Source organism: Megalobrama amblycephala, linkage group LG17 (assembly GCF_018812025.1).
Source record: "Megalobrama amblycephala isolate DHTTF-2021 linkage group LG17, ASM1881202v1, whole genome shotgun sequence".
Lineage (NCBI taxonomy): Eukaryota > Metazoa > Chordata > Actinopteri > Cypriniformes > Xenocyprididae > Megalobrama > Megalobrama amblycephala.
Window position 1 is genome coordinate 21,713,309 of NC_063060.1, and position 26,838 is coordinate 21,740,146.

At 36.4% G+C, this 26,838-nt stretch overlaps 1 protein-coding gene across 1 annotated transcript; it reads left to right on the forward strand.

Moving 5' to 3' along the window:
• Window positions 1–363: 363 nt before the first annotated feature.
• Window positions 364–26,838, forward strand: prkacbb (protein kinase, cAMP-dependent, catalytic, beta b). The gene is made up of 12 exons (XM_048164987.1): window positions 364–373; window positions 1,334–1,402; window positions 11,719–11,727; window positions 12,187–12,248; window positions 14,553–14,681; window positions 14,987–15,085; window positions 17,507–17,589; window positions 18,559–18,685; window positions 21,888–21,983; window positions 22,066–22,188; window positions 22,284–22,448; window positions 25,009–26,838. The coding sequence occupies exons 1-12, from the start codon at window positions 364–366 to the stop codon at window positions 25,132–25,134; spliced, it is 1,098 nt and encodes a 365-aa protein (XP_048020944.1). The 3' UTR covers window positions 25,135–26,838.

Consider the following 26,838-nt stretch of genomic DNA (forward strand, 5'->3'; position numbering starts at 1 on the left):
GGCATTTTGAATGCACAGAGATACCGTGACGAGATCCTGAGCCCCATTGTTGTGCAATTCATCCACGTCCATCACCTCATGTTGCAGCATGATAATGCACGGCCCCATGTTGTACACAATTCCTGGAAGCTGAAAACATCCCAGTTCTTGAGCATGTTTGGGATGCTCTGGATCAGCGTATACGACAGCGTGTTCCAGGTCCTGCCAATATCCAGCAACTTTGCACAGCCATTGAAGAGGAGATGACCAACATTCCACAGGCCACAATCAACAAACTGGGGAGCGTTTCCCAAAACCATAGTTGCTAACTAAGTTAGCAATTTTGTTGGTTGCAATACAATTTCCCATTGCCAACCAACGAAGATGCTAACAGGTTAGCAACTATGTTTTTGGGAAACGCTCCCCAGGTTGTTGATTGTGTTGTTACTGAACTCCCCCCCCCCCCCATCCCCCCCCAAATACAGTAAATCTTTGAGTTCAGCTCATGAAAAATGGGGGCAAAAACAAAAGTGTTGCGTTTATAATTTTGTTCAGTGTAGCTGTATATCAGCACGCTGTGATTACCTACAGCACTCGGCAGCCTTTTTTTTTCTTTTTCCCCTCCAGTCTATGGCTCATATACAGCGAATATCACATGGCTACACGTGTGATATTGCTCATATATTTAAAATATGAAACCCAGGATCCTAATTTTTTTTCCCCCAATACAATCTAATAACTATTATTTACTATTGCTATTATTATTATTATTGTAAATGAAATAAAAACAAATGTTCACGAAGAATCAGATGTGAAAACAGTGACTGTAACAAACCAGACAGATTGCCACAAGAAGCTTTTTTTTCTTTTTCTTTTTTAAGATAAAACAACACCTCATTATTTTAGCAGTAACTACTTGCAGCCATATTGTATCATTGTCTCTTTTCACCATTTTATTTTTACGTTTTACCCGTTATTCCTTTTTATTACATTTAGCTGTTGCACTGCATAACTGTTATCACTTAATTTGACCCTCCAGCAGGTGGCAGTATCAATCCTCTTTCTGGTCGCAATCGCCATGTCTCTCCTACAGCAGAGGAAGATTTGGCTTAGTGGGTGAAGAACGCTGTGAGAAAGTCAAGAGACTCCGCGATCACCGTGGCGGAGACGAGAGGCTGCCATCTGCGGCAAGGAAGGAGAACCGCTGCCGAGGGATCTGTCCTGCAACCGATTTCTCTGTCTGCAGTTCGTCGTCCGTGTAAAGTGTTGGTCCATAAGATACGGCCCGAGGTGTCGAGTTCAGGGAAGCTTCCTCCAAGGACTCGCTGTCGTCTCGTCCGCGCTCACAGCTGAGAATCGCCCGTGTCTCCCGCACTATGGGAAACGCAGCAACTGCCAAGAAAGGCAAGTGAACTGGAGAGCGGTAAGAGGAGGAGCTTTTGATTCACCTGATATTAAGGGGTGCATTACTTTCAAAAGTCCTTGCTGTTCTTAGAATGTCAGTATTTATTTAACTTTGTAGCCAGGGCTAATGTTAGTTAGCTGCTTAGTGAGTGCAAATGTTAAGCAGGTCTGGAGAGGTGTGTGCGTTTCCAAACTGTTAATTTGTGATCATTCTGTGTTTACCATAGCCAGCAAAAAGGTTTTTGTATTTAGATCGAGCTGCTATGGTTGTTTGTCATCTAGAAACCACAAAGTGAGTCAAACTAGCTTGATGGAGGCCTAAGGCTATCAGTGGCGTTTATTTTTCTACGTGAATGGAAACGCTTATATAAACTGAAACTTTAAAACGGGAAAGAGGGCCGTGCGAACGCTTTTGTTTTAATAACTTCTACTTTAAGTATGCAACGGAGCAAAAAGGTTGGAGGCTAATAAGCTATTTGCTAGGTTAGAGAGAGGCCCAGACCTTCTGCTGCGCCTGTATCAGGAGAAACACTCGCTCAAACGCGATTTCTTATCGTTCACACATGTTTTCTAGATCTTTAGTTGCCATTAGATAATGTACATAAAAATGAACAGTTGATCTAGTTGTGGTGAACTGTGGAATTCGGGCTGCAGGATAAATAAAATGTACACTGAGTGTCAGGTTGGGCCTATTAACAGCAGTCTACTGCCTCTAGTAAACAACATGAAGCCATTAAGTTAATTAAACGCCTGTTGTAGCTGGTGAGCATATAATAAACTCTTGGAAAACTAACTAAAACGACTGGTTTCTTGCGGTGTTCGTTAATACGTGTGAAGCTAATTGGCAATGGCTAGACTTTTACTGCAGGGTTGCTACTTTTGAGTTTAGCTTGGAGTGAGAATTATGGAAGGGAAAATAATAATACAGTGTATTATTTCTCAAAACATTTGGTAACGAAACGATTTAATTAAGTTAAGTGACAACATGTTACAATGTTTACATGGTGCAATACCCTACTGCTTTTATTAGTGCTTGACACATTTCACAATTTCAATTGTATAAGTTTGCGATACAGTTCTGATCTTGATTCAATATCGATTAATTTGAATAAATATCAGGTACAATTACATGTTAATTATTCTCAGGGAAACAATCTCTCAACTAATGCTGTAAACGTACAGGGAGCCCTGTCAGCTGATAGTATTATTAAAGATTAAAAGATCATTATAGGGATCATCATAGGGCTAAGCCCCCCTTCACGCCAGGCCTGCTGGTTCAGACTGGTTCAGACTGGTTCAATCAAGAGGTTGCAAGTCTTCATTCATTTAACCTATACCATGTCAATGTGTGTGTTCGCTTTCATGCGGTGCTGCGCAGACCGAATAGCATATGACATCAAAATACTGTGAGAGCAACTCGAAAGAACAGCTTTTAATGGTTAATCGTGCAGCTCTAACACATAGGAACATCAAGCTGGATGTTAACAACAGTTAAAGACACAATATCTACGATTTTTGGATTAAAATATCCGAAAACCACTAGTGTTTCCAACAATCCAGAGAAACCAGCTGTTTTAACCAGTGTAACGGCCCCTGTCATTGCGTTACCTATCAGTGGTACCCTTGATTTTCTTTTACTTCAGTGGAAACCATGGAAACACCAAAGATGCTTTAATATATTACTTTTTATTAGGCAGGTGAGCAACTGTTTGGATACATTTATGGACAGAAAACTAATCATTGTTATATAGCTCAACACTGTTAGTTTTACTCTTTTCTTTATTTACTGCGAGTAACATAGAGGCATTATCAGCAGACTTCAAAATGTGCACAGTACCTCCTATGGATCTAAAACCAATAATTAATTTCTATATTAATAACAAATGGCAAACAGAATGAGATTTATATTCTATGAACAAACTTCATGAAATCAGCCCCCATGTTTATATCAAATCTCAAACTGATTGTACAAGATTGTTTATACCCGTTGCAGAATAGGCCATTCCAAGATGACACACAAGTTCTTAATACTAGGAAAAGATCCACCAAAATGTTCTTTCTGTCAAAACTCTTTATCATTGAAGCATGTTTTATTAGATTGTGCTGGTTTTAACCCTGTGAGAAACCTTTTTTATTCAGTTAACTCTTTTAAAGAAGTTTTTAACAAAGTTAAACCAAATATAGTTTGAGTTTTTAGCAAAAATAAATTGAAAACACCTGATATAGTTTTTCCATAGATTTTTCTCGCCATGAAAATAGCCACTGAAGCTGGCATGGCGTTAAAAACAAACAAACAAACTGTGACTCTCATGTTTGTATCAGGAGTTCTGAGTTCTATCGGATCGCTTTTCATCGGCTGTGGATTACATCGGATGACAACTCCCATGATTCAACACTCATTCATGGAATCATTAAGCTACACCTTTGTTATTGTTTTGAATAAACAACCTCTAAACCTCTACATGCTATGCTTTTAAGGCAGGTTGCATGAAGCGCAAAAAAATTATTACATAATATTACATGATTTACTTTTAAAACTTTACAATTTTCATAATTGTAAGTCATTAAATATATCTTAGAATTCAAAGATCTGTCTCTGTTCCTTCTGAAAAAAATAAATTAGGGCCCAGTTTCATAGACAGGGCTTTGACTAAGCCAGGATTAGGCCTTAGTTCAATTAGGATATTTAAGTAGCTTTTATAAACTTACCCTAGAAAAAACATTGCTGGTGTGCATCTTGAGACAAAACTGATGTCACTGATGTATTTTAAAATATGTCCGTGCAAGTTGCTTTCAGTTAAAAAAGCTCAAACATGCATTTTAGTTTAGGACTAGCTTAAGCCTTGTCTGTGAAACGGGGAAAATGCTTAAACTAGCCTCTAGCTGGTCTCCCTGCCTGGCTAGCCATCTGGTCTCTAAGCCTGACCAGCTGAAAAGTGCTTAAAAACCTCAACAGAGTATCTTATTTCATGTGTAAAATGAATAAGAGCAAAAATTACAGATTGCTTCTTTAAATCATTAAACATGTTGGTACTGGTACGATCAGTATAAAAATTAAACCGGTTAAATATTTTATACCAGTTTTAAAGGGTGCTCTGATCAGGATTTATCAGGATCATGTTCTTGACGACAATGTATTGTAAGTAAAAAAATCAAGAGATGAGAAAGTATCATGACAACTCTTTATTTAATGGCAAGCAAGGGTTGCTGCTGTGGTTAGGAACAGTTTAGAGCTTAACAAATAGAATATTCCTGTGAGTTAAATAATAAAAATAAAAAACTGAAGTGTTTATCAACAAAGTAAACAACACTGCATAGTCTTCACTGTAAAAATTTAATATAGATTAATCCTACTAAATCTACTAAAGAGCAATGAGTGATTTTCTCTTTGTTTTCTTGTTTGATTAACATTAATGACACAGACGACAGCAGGAATATTAGGCTGCTGTCACTTTAAGACCGAATGCACGGATCCACTATACTGTTGCACGTGACTTATTTCCCAACTGTTTATGTTCACTTAAGACATAACCAACTGTTTTTATGTGAATACTCACCAAGTTGGGCATTTCTGTGTATATTAAACCATTTAGGCACGAACCAGAAGCTCAAAGTTCACTTTGCTTCTCTGTGTTCCTATTCCGTTTTGGAGCGCGCACACAGAACGCTGCTCGGAGAACAGTATTTCTTTCGTGGCTTGATGCAGTATATATATGTTATTATTTAACTGCATATATATATATATATATATATATATATATATATATATATATATATATATATATATATATATTATTTTTTTATTTTTTTTATTTTTTTTGTTATAAAGCACATCCTTCAGTTTAGCAAAAGTAGCCTTTATTTTACAACAATCACTGATCTAGCTGATTTGAACACTAAAGGCACAGTATGTAGAACTTTTGCCTCTAGAGGTCACCTATTCAAAACAAAGGCGTAGCTTGATTATGCTCAGTTTTAGCGTGGAATCTTGGGAGATGTTGTCTTCGCCTCACAGGTGGTGGAAAAGAATCTGGATGGGACTCGGGCAGAAATCATGTTCATGGATGAGGTTATTAACGTTAATGTATTATGAAGCAGAGCGGGGCTAATAAAACGTAATATTTTAAAGCGTCTTTGGTGTTTCCATGGTTTCTACAAAATAAAATTGGGTATGACGTCACTGATAGGTGACGAGTGGACAGTCGGACACGTCCATGTCCCGTTTAAAAATTGCTTATTTCTCTGGATTTAAATATTCTTGGAAACATTTAGGATAATGTACGTACACAAGTCAACAAAATATAACACTCTTCTAGTGGTTTTTGGATATTTTAATCCAAAAATTCTACATATTTTGTGCCTTTTAATTTTGGGCTTTTTGGGAGGAACAAAAGTGCACCGCTGTGAAGAAAAGAAATGCACTAAAATATCACAGCCCTAGTTTCTTGCTGTCATTTATGTAGGGTTGCTGTCGTTGCAATGTCTCTGCAATCTGCAAAGAAGTTGCAAATATATTGTCCTTTTCAGACACCTGGTAGAACTGCCAGACCGGTGAATGTAGTGAAGCAATTTTAGCTGCGCATAGAAAAATTGTCTCCCGAGTTTTGCGTCATCTGATCGGCTCTTCTGATTGGCCTTTATAGGGTCCACCTATAAAGCTATTATCAGCCGACAACGATCTGTATCCGGTCAATCGAAGCACCTCTACAGTTTATCCTTTTAATCTGGTATACTTCCCCCTTTACTGGTATTATATGTGACCCTCTAGAAACATTAGAATAATAAAAAGACATTTCATGACCTCTTTAGAAAGCAGCAAATTGGGGCACAAAAAAATGTTTTGTGTGAATCGTCCCTCACTGTTTGGAGTGACATGAAGATGAGTAATGATAGCATTTTTATTTTTCAGTCAGGTATTCTTTTAAAGGGATAGTTCACCCAAAAAAAATGAAAATTCGCTGCCTTTTATGTCGTTCCAAACCGATAAGACTTTTGTTCACTTTCGAAACTTAGTAATGAAACCTGAGATTTCTATCCCATGCAGTCAAAGCTTTCACACATTAAAAAGTACAAAGAGACATAATCCATATGAATCTAACGGTTTAATCCAAGGCTTCTGAAGAGACATGATCACTTTCATGATGAACCCATGTATTTTTATTTTTTTTAATTCACATATAAACATTGATCAGTGAACCTACATAGGGCAAATCGAATATGGTAAACGGAAGCTCAACCGACCATACTTGATGTGTGAGAACAAAACTCATCGGTTCATGCAGAAGATCAAATGTTCTTGTGTGATTAAAAATCAGATATTAAAAACTTATTGTTGGAAAAAGTAGCTTGTAGCTAGAAAACTTACATTGTTTTGAAAGCAGTTGAGTTACTCTCAAAGCTACTCATGTAAGTGTTCAGTGCGTCACCGTCAGAGTCTTACGCTGGTATTGATTTAATTGTCATTTTATTCTGTGGAAACTGTGCCTAGTGTTATTGTGAAATGAAAACCACTAAAAAGTGAGAAAAAATGGCACAGTATTAAAATTATATACACTTAACAGATTATTTTTCTAGGATTATTTTACAGTTTTGGTTTATTTCCAGACTATTAGTATATTTTGACAACTTTTATTAGGTGGACCAGTGCCTTCCTGGCCTTTATGTAGCTCCACCCCTGCAATACAACAAATTTTAGGACTGTGCTGTGACCTTCCTAAATTAAGCAAGTTTGTAGATGTTTGTTTTTGGCCTAAACAGTGAACAAAAACAGTCACTAAAGACAAATGAGTAGTGGTTTCTTTGTTTTGGGTCGCCGCCACAACAACATACCAGTGACCTGTAATCTTAGTACTATGAGAGCCTTCCAAGCCTAAGTACACTTAGCTGTGGTCACTGATGTGAACATCTTGTCATCTTCAGAGGATAAGAGTAATTAGTAGATTTGAAAGGCTTGATACAATCAACTGCAATCAACACTGTTAGTTTAAGTGCACTGTTCAGTGTGATGGACCTGCATCTCCAAATGCAATGTGGACTTCAGATTTGAAGGGCTAAAACCAGCATTTTTCACACTTTATATTAGGTGGCTTTAACTACTATGTACTTGACTATTTGATACTGTATAGGCTACGTATATCTGTTCTCCATTGTATTAGAATTTAAAGTACTTGCGTTTAATTAACATTTGTAGTTACACTGTTAACTTTACCCCTAACCATAAACCAAACCCTTAACCCAATTCTAACTCCTAACTGTAACACTGTTAGTTGTTCAGGGAAGGAGGCAGGAACACTTTAATAATCATTAAAACAAAATCATAAAATAATCATAAAATAAACAAACACAAAACGAAAGTAAATGCGGCAAACCCTCTCGAACGACTGCTGCACACACATAAATAAAACATAACATAAATATTCCAGGGGCCTGTTTAAATAAGGAGGTTCAACAAACTCTGAGTTAAAACTTGAACTCTGAGTTGACTTAGATGCGAGATGGGAAACTCTGAGTTTTCTGTTTCAGAACAGCTGAATTGAGTTAGTTCAGTCAACTCTGAGTAGGTTGACTGAGTTAAGTGCGTGCACCACGGCTATGAAAAGCCATTATCAATGGAGCGTCGATATTATGATTCACCATGGCAACAGCTCCAAACAAAGAGACATCCGCATAATTCCGAGTCAATGCAAGTTTAATTGTCACTGTTATAATATTAGAGGTGAAAACTGGCAGAACGATAAGTTATTGAACTGCTGTTCATTTTCATGGTAACCAACATGCAAAAAAATGCATTCAGATTATTTTTATTACCACACTGGCAGATAATTTTACTTAAGTAAAATGCACTTAATTTAGTTCCCTCCCAGGAAACAAGACTAAATATCTTATATAATTTTCTTAAATAGAAAATCCACCTTGATTTAAGTAAAAATTTAAATCCATCTTGATTTAAGTAAAAATGTAAATATTTGTACTTGAAATAAGACTCAGCAAGAAAAGCATTTTTTTGCAGCATGAATGAATGAGGTATTTAAACATCACTTGCACATTAAAAAAAGGGGAAGGAGGCCGAAAGAAACTCTGGGTTTACCGAAGAAAACCTGCTTGCGACCAGGTTAGGTTCACGGAGTAAGTTACCATGGTATCTGACTCTGAGTGCAAGTTACCTCTTTTTCAGAAATGGGCTTGACTTACCCTGCTTTCTCGGGTTTGAGATTCCTCCCATTCTGAAACGAAAAACCCAGAGTTTCCCTGGGCCTGGTCCTTTCTCTTCCTTCATTGTCATCTCTCCCCCTTTTATGCTCCCAAAGCTCCTCCATGAGAAACTCGAGACCGGTGCGCAGGTGATGCTCATTAACACTTGCGCCAGTTACACAGTAAATCCATAGACTTGTAGTTATTTGATGTTAGTACATAGTAGTTAAGGCAACCTAATATAAAATGTAACTGGTAATTTTAATTTTAAAGGTTAACACATTTTATACAACAGTTTGTTTCGGTCCTAAAATCTGATTGGTCGAACAGTGTTCTGGAGTGTTGAGACTTTTCACTGTTTTTATCAATCTGCTTATCCATGTTTGTGCTCTCCTGACAAGCTGTCAGTCTATGTAGTAGTATTGAGAATTTTCAGTGACTCTTTCTGCACGTTACATCGCTATGCTAGTTTAAAGGTGTATTTATGAGGGAGTCATTGAATCATTTACTAAACTGTGCTGCATTTCCCAAAAGCATCGTAAGCCTAGTGTTGTAGTACTCGAGACCAGCCTTAAGACCATTTTTTGAAGGTCTTGGTCTTGTCTTGGTCTCAGACTAAAAGGACTCAGGATTTTATTTCAAGACCACAACTCCAGGGATGTCGTTAATTCACATCGTTAATTTGATTGGATGTAAAACTTCCTGCTTCAAATGCAATCAATAACTTATTTCTAATTTCACCTTGATTTGGTCTCGACTTGCCTTGGTCTTGGTCTCAACCTCTCAAAGTCTTAGTCTTGTCTTGGTCTCGACACACACACTGATCTTGGTCTTGACTTGGTCTTTGTTTAGGTGGTCTTGACTACAACACTACGGTAAGCCTAAGTTGATCGTAGAGACCATTGGTGGCAAATGTTCTACGATCAACTTAGACTTACGATGCTTTTGGGAAATGCAGTCCTGATTTGTCCAAAACACTGATTAATTTAGGAACAAAACACCAAATACCACTATACCAACTATTTTCATTTTCAATGCACAGCCTTGGAAAGTGTACTTCATTTGACTGGTATGCATACACAGGCATTCGACGTACAGTTTGGAGCAATGTCTCGCCACTAGTTACAACCCATGTAAACATCTTTGTATTCTTTCATGCTAGAGTTAAGGGTACTTCATAACCTCTTCACTCTTCATACATTGTCAGTGTAGCTTGCATGCATTCGACGCTCCCATGGCACAGTTGCCACCTTGTGGTTAAACTAATTACTGCAACCAAAAAAATAATAATTGCGCATTTGCGACCTGCGTGTACAAGTACCCTCAAATGCTCACAAAAAGTGAACTATACTTTGGGCTTAAGTGGCAAAATTTTGTCTAAAATGTAACTTTAGGTTGGTAACACTTTTTTTTTTTTTTTTTTTTTTTTTTTTTTTTTTTACAGTGTCCTTGTTAGACGTTACATGTACATAGCAATAACAGTAAATGATCCATAATTACATGCAACTAACCCCAAAGCAAACCCTAATCCTAACCCTATAGAAAGAACATGTAGTTAATAGGGCTGACCGATATATAGCATGCGATTGTCGCGTGCATTTCGTCAGTAAAGCCGTAGTTCACTGACAAGCCACGCAATATCACGTTCATATCGCAGATGAATCACCTTCGATAATGTACGCGATATTGCGTAGCTTGTCAGTGAACTACGGCCCTGTCTATTAAATGCCGCTCCATTTGAAAGCAGGTGATGGCGATTTAGCAGTAATCAGGGAACCGGCTTTACTGACGAAATGCACGTGACAATCGCATGCGATATATCGGTCAGCCCTAGTAGTTAATATTACTCAGTATTTAAATCTATAATTACACTGCAACAAGGAGACCTTAAAATAAAGTGTACTCAATTTTGTTTATTGAATGTTGTATAATAACCAATAAACTATTCCTTTAAGGAAGCAGTGTTATATGCATGCATACATAAAAAAAAAAATAAACAGTAGAAATAACTATAACTTTTATATACCAAAATAATCAAAACGTTTAAAGTCCTCATAAGAAAGACAATCATATTAATAGGTGCAAAACTGCCTATGTGCATATAGAATAATACATTTCAATAATCTGGGCACTCACACTGCTAAAAATTCTGTTCTTAATGAGTGGTGGTAGTGTTATTGTTATTTTAATCAGGGATTTTCAAGATACATTTATGTGAAAAGCTACACTGATTAGACACTTAAGATATTTTTTTCAGAGAAGATATATCTTCTACGATATACCTTATATCTGCACTGGCAGATTTTTTTTTATTATTATTATACATATTTTAAGTGTAAGCAAGTTAAAAAGTAAAAATCTGCCAGTGCAGCAAGACAAAATACATTTATTTTTAAGATAGTCTATGAAAAATATTGTTGATGCTCAACTAAATTTAGGATTTTTAGATATATCTACTGGAACGTACAAAACAGGCGCAGACTCTCCTTGCTCCGTGTTCATTGTCAATATAAATCAAGCACAAATTTGTTAAATATCAGTTCAAAATCAGTATTTCTGCACAACATTTCCTTAAATTCTGTAAATCCTGAACTGTTCTAGTCTTTGTCTATAACTGTCTGTACCCATAAGCAGTCATACTTTACAAAATGGTTTGTTCCAGGCCATCACATACTTGCGAAGCAAGAACATACCATAAAAGGATGTGACAGTGAGAAGAATCCTCCTGCAGGCATCTGCGGTTGTAAAAAGTCTTCAAACAAAAACTATCTGTTAGAAAATAAGCACACGTATGGTACACTGCCCAAAACCGTTAACCGTTTTGTACACATTGCTCTTGAATGTTTCGCTAAATTGTTGTGAACTATGATTATCATCCTCAGATTGTCTCTAGTAGTCGTCTTATTCAGCAGAAGTGATAAACTTTTGACTGGACTTTTGTATCTACGTTTGCTTTGTCTAGTTTCTTTAGACCTGTACTTTTGTCACGTCTAATCCATGTCTTGCACCGTCTAACTGATGTGATTGTTTGACAGAAATCTTTCTTTTGTATCTCTCTTTGTCTTTCTCTCCTTTTCTCTGTCTGATTCTTCATCATCCCATCCATGTGGGTGAATGTTCCTGAAAATCCTTGGTGATCTGTAGAGACTTTTGGTATGATCACGATTACATTAGGTTACCGCAGTGACGGAAAACATTTGCGTAAATTCTCTTGGCCAGTCTAAGAAAAGCCACAGTAAATGTAATGATTAGCTTTCTGATCATTTTTCTGTCACTGCGGTCAACTGAAGTCTGCTGTGTTGTTTTTGTTTTATGTGGGATTGTCTTAACTTACACTGTTGATGTCCTGTTCCTGTGTTAGTCAGTAACAAAATATATGCATGCTTCACAAGAACACCTTTTCACCATTGATGTCCATGGTTGCCATGCCTTGTGAGATTGCCTGATTTTGTTATAACTAGCTAGAAAAAATATTCCCTTGTTTTACTAATTGGTTGTCGACTTGAATATGAAGCATTTTTAAATGCCAATTAGTTAGTTGAATTAAGTTCCAGAAACAGTTTGCCTGATTGTACTGATTTTTTTATTTTTTATTTTTTCCCCTTCTTGCAGTCAAAGAGTTTCTAGCCAAAGCCAAAGAAGATTTCTTGAGAAAATGGGAATCACCACCACAGGTGAGTGTGTTTTTTTTTTTTTTTTTTTTTTTTTTTTTAAAGCCCCATTCACACAGCCAGCCACTAAAGCCTGTTTATACTTTCACCTGGCTCCGCACCGTAACCCTCCACTGACTGTGTGCGCTCCTCCCCAAACGGACGAGGCATTTATGCTTGACATGCCCGCCATTGTAGTACTCTTTGAAATGACAGGGGGCGACTTGGAGTAATTTTTCTCTAAACCATCAGGAAGCAGGGGTGAGAAGTGAGGTACACATGTGACAATGTTTGTTTATTACACTTCACCAAACCAATGCTACAAAAGAACCAAAGAATCATGTAAAATACAGTAAACCTTGAGATTATTATTTGTGACATTAGAACAAAATGTATGGATATGAGAACATATGTATAAAACTAAATTAAACAACAGTCTCTTAAATATTTTATTTCATTTAACAATTTTATTTAATTTCATGAACATTTTTATTAAACATAACCCTTTATTTTCATTAAAAAGGCTTATTTCTGCTATTGTAGGCTCATTTTGTAAATGTAAGAAATTAATTTGGACAAGTGCAAACTGGGTGCCTGTGAGATGCTGGTACAGATGTACCTGTTTGGCCAGAATTTGCGCAAAGTCGTGCATCTTCGGAATTGGAGCAGTGCGCAAACTTACAAAAAACGCTGTGCACACCGCCTCGTGAAATGGAGCACGACCCCACACACTGCGATGCCGTCATTTTTGCCGTTCACACCTGAATGAGATCATGTTGCTTAAAGGGGTGGTTAAGTGCTTGATTGTGTTCTTGGGGCACAGTTTATCATGTCTTAATGCTTTGTTTTTTTGAAAACGCTGTATTTTTCATATATTTTACCTTTATTCTACACCTCTGTTTCCACTGTCATATGAACGGCTCGTTTGACTTCCTGCTTCTATGAAGCCGCTCCCTCCGAAATACGCAATGTGCTCAGATTGGTAGCTGGCCCAGTGTATCGTGATTCGCTGAAGCGTCCGGACACGACACTCTCCTTACCATCCGTTGCTTCAGTCAAAATGTAAATAGTAGCGTCTATATTGCTGTATAAAATTGAGCCCGAATTAGACCCAGATGAAGAGGGTCAATCGCAATCGCAGCTTTTAAAGGACGCTTATGAATGGTATTTCATTTTGTATTTGTGTCAAAGTGTTTAGATATGCTGTCACTGCTGTTTTTTAGCTTTCAATATACAGTTTTATCCTGATTAAAGCTTTACTGTAGCCGAATACATGACTGAGTAGTTGCATTTTTGTAAAGGTAGCTTTTAATTTATAAAATGAACAACTCTTTGTCTGTGAACATAGAAGTTTGTTGGTGTTTGTAGAGTTTAGCTAACTGGCTAGCGAAGCAAAAACGAGTTGCTCTTTGTATATGTCCTTGATGCAACCAAAAATAGCAACAGGGCTATAAGTTTAAAAGACTTAACAATACAATAAAATGTACTTACAGTTTGAAGCCAATAAACAGCAGCTTCTGCTTTTAAAGTGGGAACTGCTCCATCTTTCAGTAATAGCCTTTGTGCATTCAGTAATAGCCATCCAGCATTGAACTCGTGTAGATTCTGGAAGCTGTCTTCAGCGCCGCATCCAGTGTAGAAAATATCACAGATTATAATGGGTTCTATTATCTTTTGACACGTCGCGCTGTGCCGCGCTGCTCGCGTCGGGTGTACACAACTCTTTGGCTTCCATTATGCTGCGCGACATGGCCTCGCCCACTTTGTTGCGTGTTCCCGGGGGCGTGTTTTGCAGGGTTTATGATGTCACCAACCCGTTGTAGTCCAAAACCGGTCGTGTTTGTAGGCATTTAACTTTAAAAGACGATATCTCCATTTGCATTGAACTTTCAGTGCTGTAACTTTGCAGATACTGTTTATGCTCAAGCAGCAACATTACACACTAACTAAAGTTAAAAAAACTGAAATCTCATTTAACCACCCCTTTAAGCTTGGTTTATACTCTCCGCATCAAATAAGTGCTGTCCTGAACATAAGAGACTTCATTTAAAAACATAAAAAATCTTACCGATCCCAAACTTTTGAACGGCTATATAATAAAATTGCATATAATACATAAAATTCAAGTATGTGTGGATTAATGATGTGTTTTATGTACATTTTTACTGGACAGCAAGACTAAATTTGCATTTTTTGGGGGGGCTGTGTGTCTACCTTTTATGAATATATTTTCTTCAATATTGTATTTAGATATCAGAAGTTAATTTGTATCTAATATGGCACTATTGAAGGACAGATTCTTTTAACTATTTGTTTTTGTCCCTGTAGAGCACAACTGGCTTAGATGACTTTGACAGACTAAAGACATTGGGCACAGGATCCTTTGGGAGAGTTATGTTGGTTAAACACAAGGCTACAGATCAGTTCTATGCCATGAAAATTCTGGACAAACAAAAGGTTGGTTGTAGTACGCTTGTAACCAAAATCAATGTGTGTTTGATTTCTCTGTCAGTATTTGCACACCATAAAAATGTAATTTATTTAACAGTTCTTCAAAAACAAAAGTATCAGTAATGCTTTCACAGTCTAATTATTTGTATCAATATGAAAGGGATAATAAACACCTAGGTGTGCATTAAGACATGATATATTTGATCAGAATCGATGCTTCAGACAGACCATGCTCTAAATAAATACAGTACGAATGATGGTGTATGATTATCTGCTCAAGAATTCTTGTTTGTTTATATATTTTTTGCTAGGTGGTGAAGTTGAAACAAGTGGAGCATACACTAAATGAAAAGAAAATATTACAAGCAGTATCCTTCCCGTTCCTTGTCAGATTGGAATATGCCTTTAAGGTACTTTACAGCACCTTCCTATAGCCATTTCATTAGCTTTGTGTAGCGATCAACTGATGTATCAGCCCAAGCAGTTAAGCAGACAGTATTTGGCCAGTTCATCTGAATTTATTGTATCCTATTTAACCATGAAAGATGGGGTAACACTTAACAAGGTTTCATTAATTAACTACTTTAGTTAACATGAACTAAGAATGAACAAGACTTCTACAGTATTTATTCCTCTTTAAGATAATTTCAACATTTACTTATTCATTATTAAAATCAAAAGATGTATTTGTTAACATTAGTTAATGCACAGTGAACTAACATGAACAAACCATGAACAACTGTGTTTTTTATTAACTAAATTAAAGGGTTAGTTCACCCAAAAATGAAATTTCTGTCATTAATTACTCACCCTCATGTCGTTCCACATCCGCAAGACCTTCGATCATCTTCAGTACACAAATTAAGATATTTTTGATGAAATCCGAGAGTTTTTTTTTTTTTATCCCACATAGAAAACAACAAAATTACCACGTTCAAGGTCCAGAAAGGTAGTAAAGACATCGTAATTAATGACAGGTTATTAATTTTTTTTTTTTTTTTTTTGGGCGAACTAACCCTTTAACTAATGTTGACAAATGTTAACAAATGAGACCTTTTTGTGAAGTGTTACTATACCCTGGTTCATTTTTCTAAATCTACACAATATTAAAAATAAATAAATATAAAAAACATTCTATAGAAGTGTTCATGTAATTCCAGCTATGGTGTACATACATTTGAATTTATTTTCTGTAATTTTCTTTATTTTTAAGTTAAAAAACAAACGTAAGCAACACTGTTCACATATAGAAATTAGAGATTGTACTGTCTTGTAAGAAAAACATCAACAACAGTCAGAATATAGCTTCAAAACAACTAACAGACAGTAATGAGGAACAAAAATACATTACAAGCAATTACTTATTACTATTATCGACAGCATAAACAGCAGCAGGTCTGATAGGCTACATTCACTAATGCACAGATCTGTTTAGTAGGGGTGTGACGAGATGGGTATCTCACGAGACGAGACAAGATTTTTACACACTATTTTTAAGAAATCCTCAATGGCGAAATACATGACTAGAAAAAATATTCTTCAGGTGTATTTGAAATGTTTTAACTAATCATCTTGTAATGAATGTCATTTCAGTTCTACTTTCTGAGTATGAATTATCATATGCAGTAAAAGACAACAATACTCAAGCACTGTAAAAGGTTTTGCCACTAACTCAACTGACTGACTTCTTTTCTGTATGATTTCAGTCTCTTCAGACCTTACTGTACATGATTTATGAGCTTCTACAACTTTTGACCTCCTAACTGAACTCCTTTCCACAAACTGATCATAAAAACAGTATAAATAAAAATGGTAACACTTTACAATAAGGTCTCATTTATTAAGCATTAATTAACCAACAGCAACTAACAATGATCAATATATGTGCTACAGTATTTATTAATCTTTGTTTATGTTAGTTAATAAAAATAGTCATTCATTGTTAGTTGATGATAGTTCACAGTGCATTAACTAATGTTAACAAATGAAACCTTATTGTTTGTGCTTAATAAGATTAAGAGAAAACTGTTATTCATTTTTATGGTAACACTTTACAATAAGTGCAACCATAATCGCACTCTCTCAATATTCAAAGTGCAAATAAGACCAACATTTTTCTTTGATACAGAGCTAAGAGATGGTTACAACTACACTGCCCAGCCTAAAATAGCTTTCATATTGAGAGATATTTGCATTCATCAGGGAGCCGCTTTCAAAATGCGGGGTATTGAAATCGTGTTTGAATGCGTGCTTGTGTTTACTTTCACTTTCAGTGATTGCGCGTAACTCTGTAAATATGAAGCAGCGGCAACCGTTATCCAACTGAATTAAATGTTTTTTTATTTAAATACAAAGCAAAACGACAGTGGAGGCGTAATGTAAACGTAGCGGTGGCATATTCTTTCCTAATCATCCTAACACTCTGTCATGGCAACATCACGAGACTACTTTTCGCCTCGACGAGAAATCTCATCACGTTTTAGTCTCGCGAGATCTTCGTGACACCCCTACTGTTGAGACATCAGATATTTTGTCCAATCCATATACAATCCCTTGTAATGTAACTGACTGTTTTACATCATAAAGGAATTTTGAAATGCAAGTGTATTTAAGCATCAGAGAATTGGCTTTTTGTCCCACTGCTAAATTTTAAACAGAATAACAAGAGTTAGCCAACATAGAATTATTATTATAATTTTTTTTTAATTACTTTATTATGACAGTAATTTGAACATGGCCTTTGTTTTTTAAAAAAAAAAATGTGTACCTCTACACATCTCTAGTCTAGACTTGTGTGTCTCTCAATTTTAATTTCAGCTTTATTCTCATAGGACAACTCTAATTTGTATATGGTGATGGAGTATGTACCAGGAGGGGAGATGTTCTCACATCTTAGAAGAATTGGAAGGTTTAGGTGAGTGAAGACATGTTTAAGCTAACAAAGCCGTTTATTCATTTCTGCCAGATCAATTGAAGTTAAACTCCAGCTCAGGTTTATGCAAACAATGCCCATGTCTGATTAAATGATTGAATATTATTGTTATTAAAAGTATTACTTGGCTAATGTTGCAAAAGAATTACTAGTTTGTCAAGTTATTAAATTGTTTCAGGTGTTAGTGCTGGTTAATGTGCTTGCATTTATTTTATTTTTTTTTAAATGTCAGAAATTTCTAAGAGTTGATCCTTTTTACAAAATGACTCATCCTGACAGCACTCAAGTCACCAATAAACTCAACAAGTGTGTGCATGCATTTCAAACAAAATGCTTAATGTTTGATCTTATAGGTTTAAATGTGTTTTTCACTGAAAACCTACATGAAATGCAAGTAATTCTATGCTATTTGGGCTTGTTAATGTTATGTATGTCATATATCAGAAAGTGTTACTATATTCAGCAGTTCACAATAATGATCATAAAAAAATCAGTGGTCGTTCCCAGTACCAATAATGATTCACGATACAATTCTATACGGAGCCCCTAGGGACGTTATGGAGGAAAAAAAAAAGAAATTGGAGGAAAAATTGTCAAATCTTTTGCCTTCTCTCACAAATGTTTTTCATTTCCCCAAGAAAGTTTGCATTTGCTCGCAAAACATTGAGTTCTTTGCGAGCAAATGCAAATAAGCCTAGACTTTTTTTCTTTCCATCTTATTTTTTCCCACCTCCATTTTTCCTTTAGAGGCTCTGTAATTGTCATATCATATGTAAAAACAATTGCTATTGAACACTCTATTTACCGGTGTACCTGTTTTAGCTGATGTCATCTACACATGCCAAGATCCAGGAAAACCTTGCTTCAATGATTTGTATGTCTTATGTCTTACTGTCACTTAGATCTCCTGTTTTATCTCTAATTCTTGGATGTGATTTCTCTGATCGATAGTGAACCACATGCACGGTTTTATGCTGCACAGATTGTCCTGACCTTTGAGTACCTCCACTCACTAGACCTCATCTACAGAGACCTGAAACCTGAAAACCTACTCATTGACCAGCATGGATATATACAGGTAACCCTTTGAAAATAAATGGATTTCGGCATTGATTCCTAATAAAATGTGATCTGATTCTAATTTAACTCGTAGTTATAGACATTCTAACTACGCACAGACTGTTGTACTTTTCACATTTCTATTGAATACATCGAGTCATTCACAGTGCAGGGTGGAAAAAGTAAGTGAACCCTTGAATAGTAACTTGTAAATCCTCCTTTAGCAGCAACACTTCCATCAATGGTTTCCAGTAGCTGCTTATGAGACTTTTGACCAATTTTGGACATCCCTCCCCACAAATCTGTTTGAGTTTATCAATATTTCTGTTTATTAATATGTAAGCCGCCTTTAATTCATTCCATAGCATCTGAAATGTAAGGACTCAGGGAAACATGCATTTTCTTCTCTTTTGGCCATTCTTTAATGCGTTGGGTTGTTGTCTTGTTGCACCCAACCTCTCTACAGTCACGAACTGTCGTCTTGTCATTTTCCTGTAAAGTGTCTTGATACTCTTTTTGATTCAGTGATTGCAATGTAACTAGACCTTGAGGCAGCAAAGCAGCACTAAATCATGAGGCTCCTCCTCCATGTTTCACAGTTTTGGTGTTGGTGTGCAGTGCCCTATTTCTTCTAAATTAAGCATTTTGTAAAACTTTTGTCTCAACTGTCTACTGAAAATTTTCCCAGAAGCATTGTGGAACATTCATGGTTCACACTTAACAGTCTTTCTTAAAAGAACAGATTTGTCAGTAACTAGACTTTGTGCCTTTATTTAAAGGACCAGGAACAGGGAAACCCACACTTCCAATCTCACCTCCTTAATTGACTCTAATTCGCTTTTGGAGCAGTCATAAAACAGAAGTCCACTTACTTTATCCAGCCTACCCTGTTAATGATCATTCTGTGTCTTTAATAAAATGTTGAACTGTTGTGTGTTGTTAGTTAAGACGGATTGTGTTGGTCTTCAATTATGATTTGGATTTTATGAGTAATCAGTGCAGAAATCCAAATATTTTTGATTCACAAACTTACTCTTACCACTGTAAAAGTCTCAAGTGCAGACATTTTTAAAGTGAATGGTTACTTAAAGGGATCATGAGTCATGACATGACTTTTCTTAGGGATGCTCCGATCAATTGGCTAATAATCACATTCTATGACTCGATCAGGTGTCATTAAATAGGCGTTCAGCACTTTCGTGTTCTACATCAGAACGCCGCCTCAGTATTGGCCGGCTCCTGCGTCGGCATCACATGCATACGTCGTGCTTGCTCACGTGAACAGCCAATAACGTACACCGAGTTTTCTAATAATTCACTGGCCCGTCATCAATAATTCCTTATGTAATCCTCTGACACATTCTGGGACATCATTAATAATAAGCCATCCAATTGTTACTAACACTGGGGTCGTCTGAAAGGTTTTTACCTTGAAAATATAATTGTGCATCTGTCTGTTGTCCAGTGCAGACAGCGTAATTTATTACAATGGGTCATAACCTCTTTAAAGGTGCCATAGAATTGAAAATTTAATTTACCTTGACATAGTTGAATAACAAGAGTTCAGTACATGGAAATGACACACAGTGAGTCTCAAACACCATTGTTTCCTCCTTCTTATGTAAATCTCATTTGTTTAAAAGACCTCAGAAGAACAAGCAAATCTCAACATAACACCTACTGTGACGCAACAAATGGGATCATTAATATGTACGCCCCCAAAAATTGCATAAGCCATCCCATGTTCAAGGCATTACACAAGGGCAGGCAGCATTAACATCTGGATCTGTGCACAGCTGAATCGTCAGACTAGGTAAGCAAGCAAGGACAATAGCGAAAAATGGCAGATGGGGCAATAATAACTCACATGATCCATGATATCATGATATTTTTAGTGATATTTGTAAATTCTTTCTAAATGTTTCATTAGCATGTTGCTAATGTACTGTTAAATGTGGTTAAAGTTACCATCGTTTCTTACTGTATTCACGGAGATCATGTCATGTCGTTATTTTCATTATTAAACACTTGCAGTCTGTATAATTCATAAACACAAGTTCATTCTTTATAAATCTCTCCAACAGTGTGTAATGTTAGCTTTAGCCCGTTAGCCACGGAGCACTATCAAACTCATTCAGAATCAAATGTAAACATCCAAATAAATACCATACTTACATAATCGGGTATGCTGCATGACGAACACTTTGTAAAGATCCATTTTGAGGGTTATATTAGCTGTGTGAACTTTGTTTATGCAATGTATTATAGAGTCGCGAGCATGGGGGCGGGGAGCGCAAGCATTTAAAGGGGACAGGCGCTGGATCAGCGCATTTATAATTATGCCCCAAAATAGGCAGTTAGACTTAGACTTATATTGCATCTTGTGGAAAAAGTGTTCTATGGCACCTTTAAAGTCCTCTTTATTAGGTCCACTATTAAATGGGTCATTGACCCTGGTCTTCAGAACACCCTGAATTTGTGACTGAAAATCAGTCAAGCAAGTCAGGCATGGTGTATTATCCTGATTTAGGTGTCATTTGAATTAAATTGGCCATGAATAATGCCCATGCTCAGCAATAATGTTTAGGAAACTTGAGGCTTTCCAGTAATGCTCAAATCATAGTAATCAGGCCACCTGAGTATATTGCCTGGCATGTTCCCCACCCCAGCTAAAAACAATATCCCCTTGGCTGAGATGTCTGATGCAGGCAAACAGTTCATCTTCATAGACTTTCCAAACTTTTCCCACACCTGAGTTTTTGCTTTCACATCTGTAATGGTTGCAGTCAGTCATTCTGGATTGCCAGTACCTGTCCATTGAATCAGGAGTCCCATGATCTGACCATATCCTTCAGCCTTCTGGCTTCCTTCACCGCCAGTGCCCAGCAATGCTTTAAATTCATTGAATTTGATTTGAAAAACCCTGCAGATGGCCTGAATGTGTAATTGGAATTTGAAGTGCACAAGAATCACAGTAATGGTGACAGCTATAGTAGTTCCTTTGCCTCAGCATCAGGTAAAGTGCTGACCCTGAATTGTGCTGCAAAACACACTGGAGGCAGTCATATTTAATCCTAACGGAAACTCATAAAACAGTGTCTGCTGAAAGAATGTTGTATAATTTAAAAAAAAATGCCATTCTGAGTTTGCTGTATTTAAATATTTGCCTGTTTTGTTATAAAAGATTACTTAAATGTACTAAACTGTGGTTTCCCGCACAGGTAACAGATTTTGGATTTGCAAAAAGAGTAAAAGGCAGAACCTGGACATTATGTGGAACTCCAGAGTACCTGGCGCCAGAGATCATCCTCAGCAAGGTCTTCATCTGCGTTTTTTTTTACATTCAGTTGAATCCAAATTTCCCACAAGGCAAATCACTTATTTGATGTTCAAATTTAGGGATACAACAAGGCTGTGGACTGGTGGGCACTTGGCGTTCTCATATATGAAATGGCTGCTGGATATCCCCCATTTTTTGCAGACCAGCCCATTCAGATCTATGAGAAAATCGTATCTGGAAAGGTACTGGCAGGTTGCATTGTGTTTACTGTATTTATACATTTAAGCAATTAGATTTGTTTGAATATGCACTGAATCAAAATGAACATGTTTTGTAGGTACGATTCCCCTCACACTTCAGTTCCGATTTGAAAGATCTGTTGAGGAATCTGCTGCAGGTGGACCTGACTAAGCGCTATGGCAACCTAAGGAATGGTGTCAATGATATCAAAAACCACAAATGGTTTGCCACAACGGATTGGATAGCCATCTATGAGAGGAAGGTAAGATCCTCAGTCTTCAGTTACCTAGTTTGAGCCTTAGTTTACACACCACCATATTGAGTGTAGTGAGGTTTATTACAATATATAATATCTGTATTCTATGTGAATATATTTTAAAAATATTATTTATTCCTGTGATGCAAAGCTGAATTTCTTGCATCATTAGTCCAGTCTTCAGTGTCACATGATAAATTATTGGTGATCAGTTATTATTAATGGTTTGATGTAGAAACCAGTTGTTCTGCTTCATGTTTTTGTGGAAACTCATACTTTTTTTTCAGGATTCTATGATGAATAAAAAATTAAAAAGAACAGCATTTATTCAAAATAAATATCCATATATTGACTATGACTTTTGCCTCAAACTCCTAATTTACTGCTGATTAAAGGGTTAGTTCACCCAAAAATTTTGTCTTATTACTTGCCCTCATGTCGTTCCACACCCGTAAGACCTTCGTTCATCTTCGGAACACAAATTAAGATATTTTTGATAAAATCCAATGGCTCATGAGGCTGCATTGAGGGCAAGTTAACTTGGACTTTCAAATGCCCAGAAAGCTACTATAAATATATTTAAAACAGTTCATGTGACTACAATGGTTCAACCTTAAGGTTATGAAGCGACGAGAATACTTTCTGTGCACCAAAAAAAACAAAATAACGGCTTTACTCGGCAATATCTAGCACTTGTCACTGAACTAAACACTGCTTCATGAAGCTTCGAAGCTTTATGAATCTTTTGTTTCGAATCAGTGGTTTGGAGCACTGCCAAAGTCATATGAATCATTGAAATTTCGAAACACTCATGACGCAACAAAGCCTCATTTACTGAAATCACATGACTTTGAGATTGTTTGATACACGCTCCAAACCACTGATTCAAAACAAAAGATTTGTGAAGCTTCATGAAGCAGTGTTTAGTTCAGTGACGAGTGCTAGATATTGCTCAATAAAGTCGTTATTTTGTTTTTTTGGTGCACAAAAAGTATTAAGGTTGAACCATTGTAGTCACATGAACTGTTTTAAATAAGTTTTTAGTACCTTTCTGGGTGTTTGAAAGTCTAAGTTAACTTGCTCTCAATGCAGCCTCAGGAGCCATTGAATTTTATCAAAAATATCTTACAAATTGTGTTCGGAAGATGAACAAAGGTCTTATGGGTGTGGAACGACATGAGGGTGAGTAATTAATGACAGAATTTTCATTTTTGGGTAAACTAACCCTTTAATAGTTTGTAGAGTAGTTGTTAAAGGGTTAGTTCACCAAAAAAATGAAAATAATGTCATTTATTACTCACCCTCATGCCGTTCCACACCCATGGCAATGACATTTCTCTCAAGATCTATTAATGTACTAAAATCAGTTCATGTGAGTACAGTGGTTCAATATTAATATTATAAAGTGACGAGAATATTTTTGGTGCGGCAAAAAAAAAAAAAAAAAAAAAAACGACTTATATAGTGATGGCTGATTTCAAAACACTGCTTCAGGAACATTCAGAGCGTTATGAATCAACGTGTCGAATCAGCGGTTCGGAGCGCCAAAGTCACATGATTTCAGCAATTTGGCGGTTTGACACGCGATCTGAATCATGATTCGATACACTGATTCATTATGCTCCGAAGCTTCATGAAGCAGTGTTTTGAAATCGGCCATCACTATGTAAGTCGTTATTTATTTATTTATTTTTTTGGCACACCAAAAGTATTCTCGTTGCTTTATAATATTAATATTGAACCACTGTACTCACATGAACTGATTTAAATTTGTTTTTAATACATTAATGGATCTTGAGATAGGAAATGTAATTGCTGGCTATGGAGGCCTCACTGAGTCATCGGATTTCAACAAAAATATCTTAATTTGAGTTCTCAAGATGAACGAAGGTCTTACGGGTGTGGAACGGCATGAGGGTGAGTAATAATTGACATTATTTTCTTTTTTGGGTGAACTAACCCTTTAAGTTTAGGTATTGGGTAGGATTAAAGGATGTAGAATGTGGTCATGCAGAATATGGCATTAATATGTGCTTTATAAGAATATATAAGAATGATTTCTGAAGGATCATGTGACCCTGAAGACTGGACGAATGATGCTGAAAATTCAGCTTTGACATCACAGGTATAAATTACATTTTACTATATGTTCACATTGAAAAGAGCCGTTTTATATTATAATAATATTTCACAATATTTCTGATTTTACTGTATTGAATGGCTTCAGAAGACTTGGAATATAGTGCAAGAACTTTTATGGTGCTTATTATGTGTTTTTGCCTTCTGTGGAGCTTAACCGTAACAACCATGAGTACTCTCAGTATCAGATCTGACCGTTACCTGATCTGGCAAAATTGCGTCTTTCAAAAACATTAAAGAAACTTAACTATTCTAAATTTTTGATCGGTAATGTATAGTAAGAGAACTAAATTTGTTGCTATATTATATTGTTGAGAAAATTATTCAGTTATGTATATACAAAGGAGATTAGTGAACAGTTAACAGAGAAGTGCACAGGCATTATGGTAGACTTCTGATCATAACAATTTCTCCAATCACCCACCAGGTGGAGGCGCCATTCATACCAAAGTGCAGAGGTCCTGGAGACACGAGCAACTTTGACGACTACGAAGAGGAAGACATTCGTGTATCTCTTACAGAAAAATGCGCAAAGGAATTCTCAGAGTTTTAGTTACGGACACATCTAAGCTAGGCATATGCATATATACATATATTTACTTCTCTATATATGTGTATATATGCGTGTGTGTTTGTGTGTGCGCATCACACGACACGTCAAATAAGGGTATCTTTGCACTCTAAAGACATGGGATGAGCAGAGAGCACATCACCCTTCAACTTCTTGTGTACTTCCTTCATTCCATCCGGCTTTAGAGAGGTCACCAGGTCACCAGGGTTCTCATGCTCTTAACCATATACACTGGCACATCTCTTACTCCTGTAATTCACTCTTTTCCTACTCCTTTTTTTTTTTTTTTTTTGCTTTGTTAAACAACCTCAGTTGTTTGACATTGTGTTCCCCGTTTTGAAAGTTTTTTTTTTTTTTGAAAGATGTGAAGATTTTAGAATGACATTTAAAATAGACGTGGGGGAGGAAAAAAAACACAAAAAAGGCCAATTCAGCATTGTTACTTTTTTCATGGCAGCGTCACACAGTGTTGTGATTGGAAAGGTAGGCGTTGCCTGAACCTATTGGCAGTTTTGGTGTTACACCTCGCTTTTATTTTCTTTTTACCTTAGACCAAAACAACTGACAACTTTTTATTTTTTTGTTACTTGTGCATATCTGTTGAATTCAGAGTGGTTTTTCTTTTATTCGAACCACCTTGTGTGTTGAAAGCATGACCAAAACCATCATGTTGTGAATGGCAGAGGAGGAGGTCTTAACTCTTCAGATTTGCCTTAGAAAACTCGATATTACAGAGCCCACAGAATGATTGCGTTACAAATGTTACAGTGATCTTTATCACAATGTTACAGTAAAGGTCCAGTCTCATGCATATACTGACAGATGTTGTTAGCAATATAAAATATATCTTATTTTACCACTTCTGTGCATTTTTATTCATTATGCAAAGGTTTTATTCTAAAATGTAAGAAAAACCTTAAAGATTGGTTCACTTTGATCATTTTAACTGCTGTTTATTATCTGATATTTAAAACTAAGAAAAACAGCAAATGCATTGGTCCAATCGCTGCAAGATGAATTGGATCAGGGATGGGTAGCTTCGATCCTGGAGTGCCACTGTCCTGCAGAGTTTAGTTCAAACCCTGATTAAAAACTCGCCAGCATGTAGCTTTCTAGTAATCCTGAAGACATTGATTCGCTTGTTCAGGTGTGTTTGATCGGTTTCGGAGCTGAACTCTGTAGGACAGTGGTCCTCCAGGACCGAAGCTGCCCATCCCTGAATTGGATCATCACAGTGAGGCACTTATCAGTTACACATCAGTTACTTGTTCACTTTTTTTGTCACTGTTTTTAATTTAATGTTGAAGCTGTTTTGCAAAGTTCTCTCTTAACTGAAAATTGTAAAACTGCCAAAACTCCATGTTCTCTCTTCCATTGTTGCTGTTGAACTTCTGTCGTATTTTTTCTTTTTCTTTTCTTATGACCGAATGTAGTGTTGAAACTTCTAGGTATGCATATTGTTTGAAAAGTTTGAATTTTGAGGTACATTCTCACAGACATATACTAAGAAACTGAATATGTTACAAAGAAAGAGAGAAAAAAATCAGAGGCTAGTAAGCCTCTTCTCCTTTGTATCACATATAATCCAGTTATTGTTCAGCTCATACTGCGTATATGCATTATTTCTTATAAATGTTTTTATTTATACACATATTAGAGAGATGCTAATAAATTTTATTTTTAAGA

Excerpts from the sequence above, each read along its gene's own strand:
- prkacbb (XM_048164987.1), top strand. Across the intron at positions 17,590-18,558 it reads AGAAGAATTGGAAGGTTTAG|TGAACCACATGCACGGTTTT; the intron begins GTGAGTGAAGAC and ends TCTGATCGATAG. Across the intron at positions 22,189-22,283 it reads AGAAAATCGTATCTGGAAAG|GTACGATTCCCCTCACACTT; the intron begins GTACTGGCAGGT and ends CATGTTTTGTAG.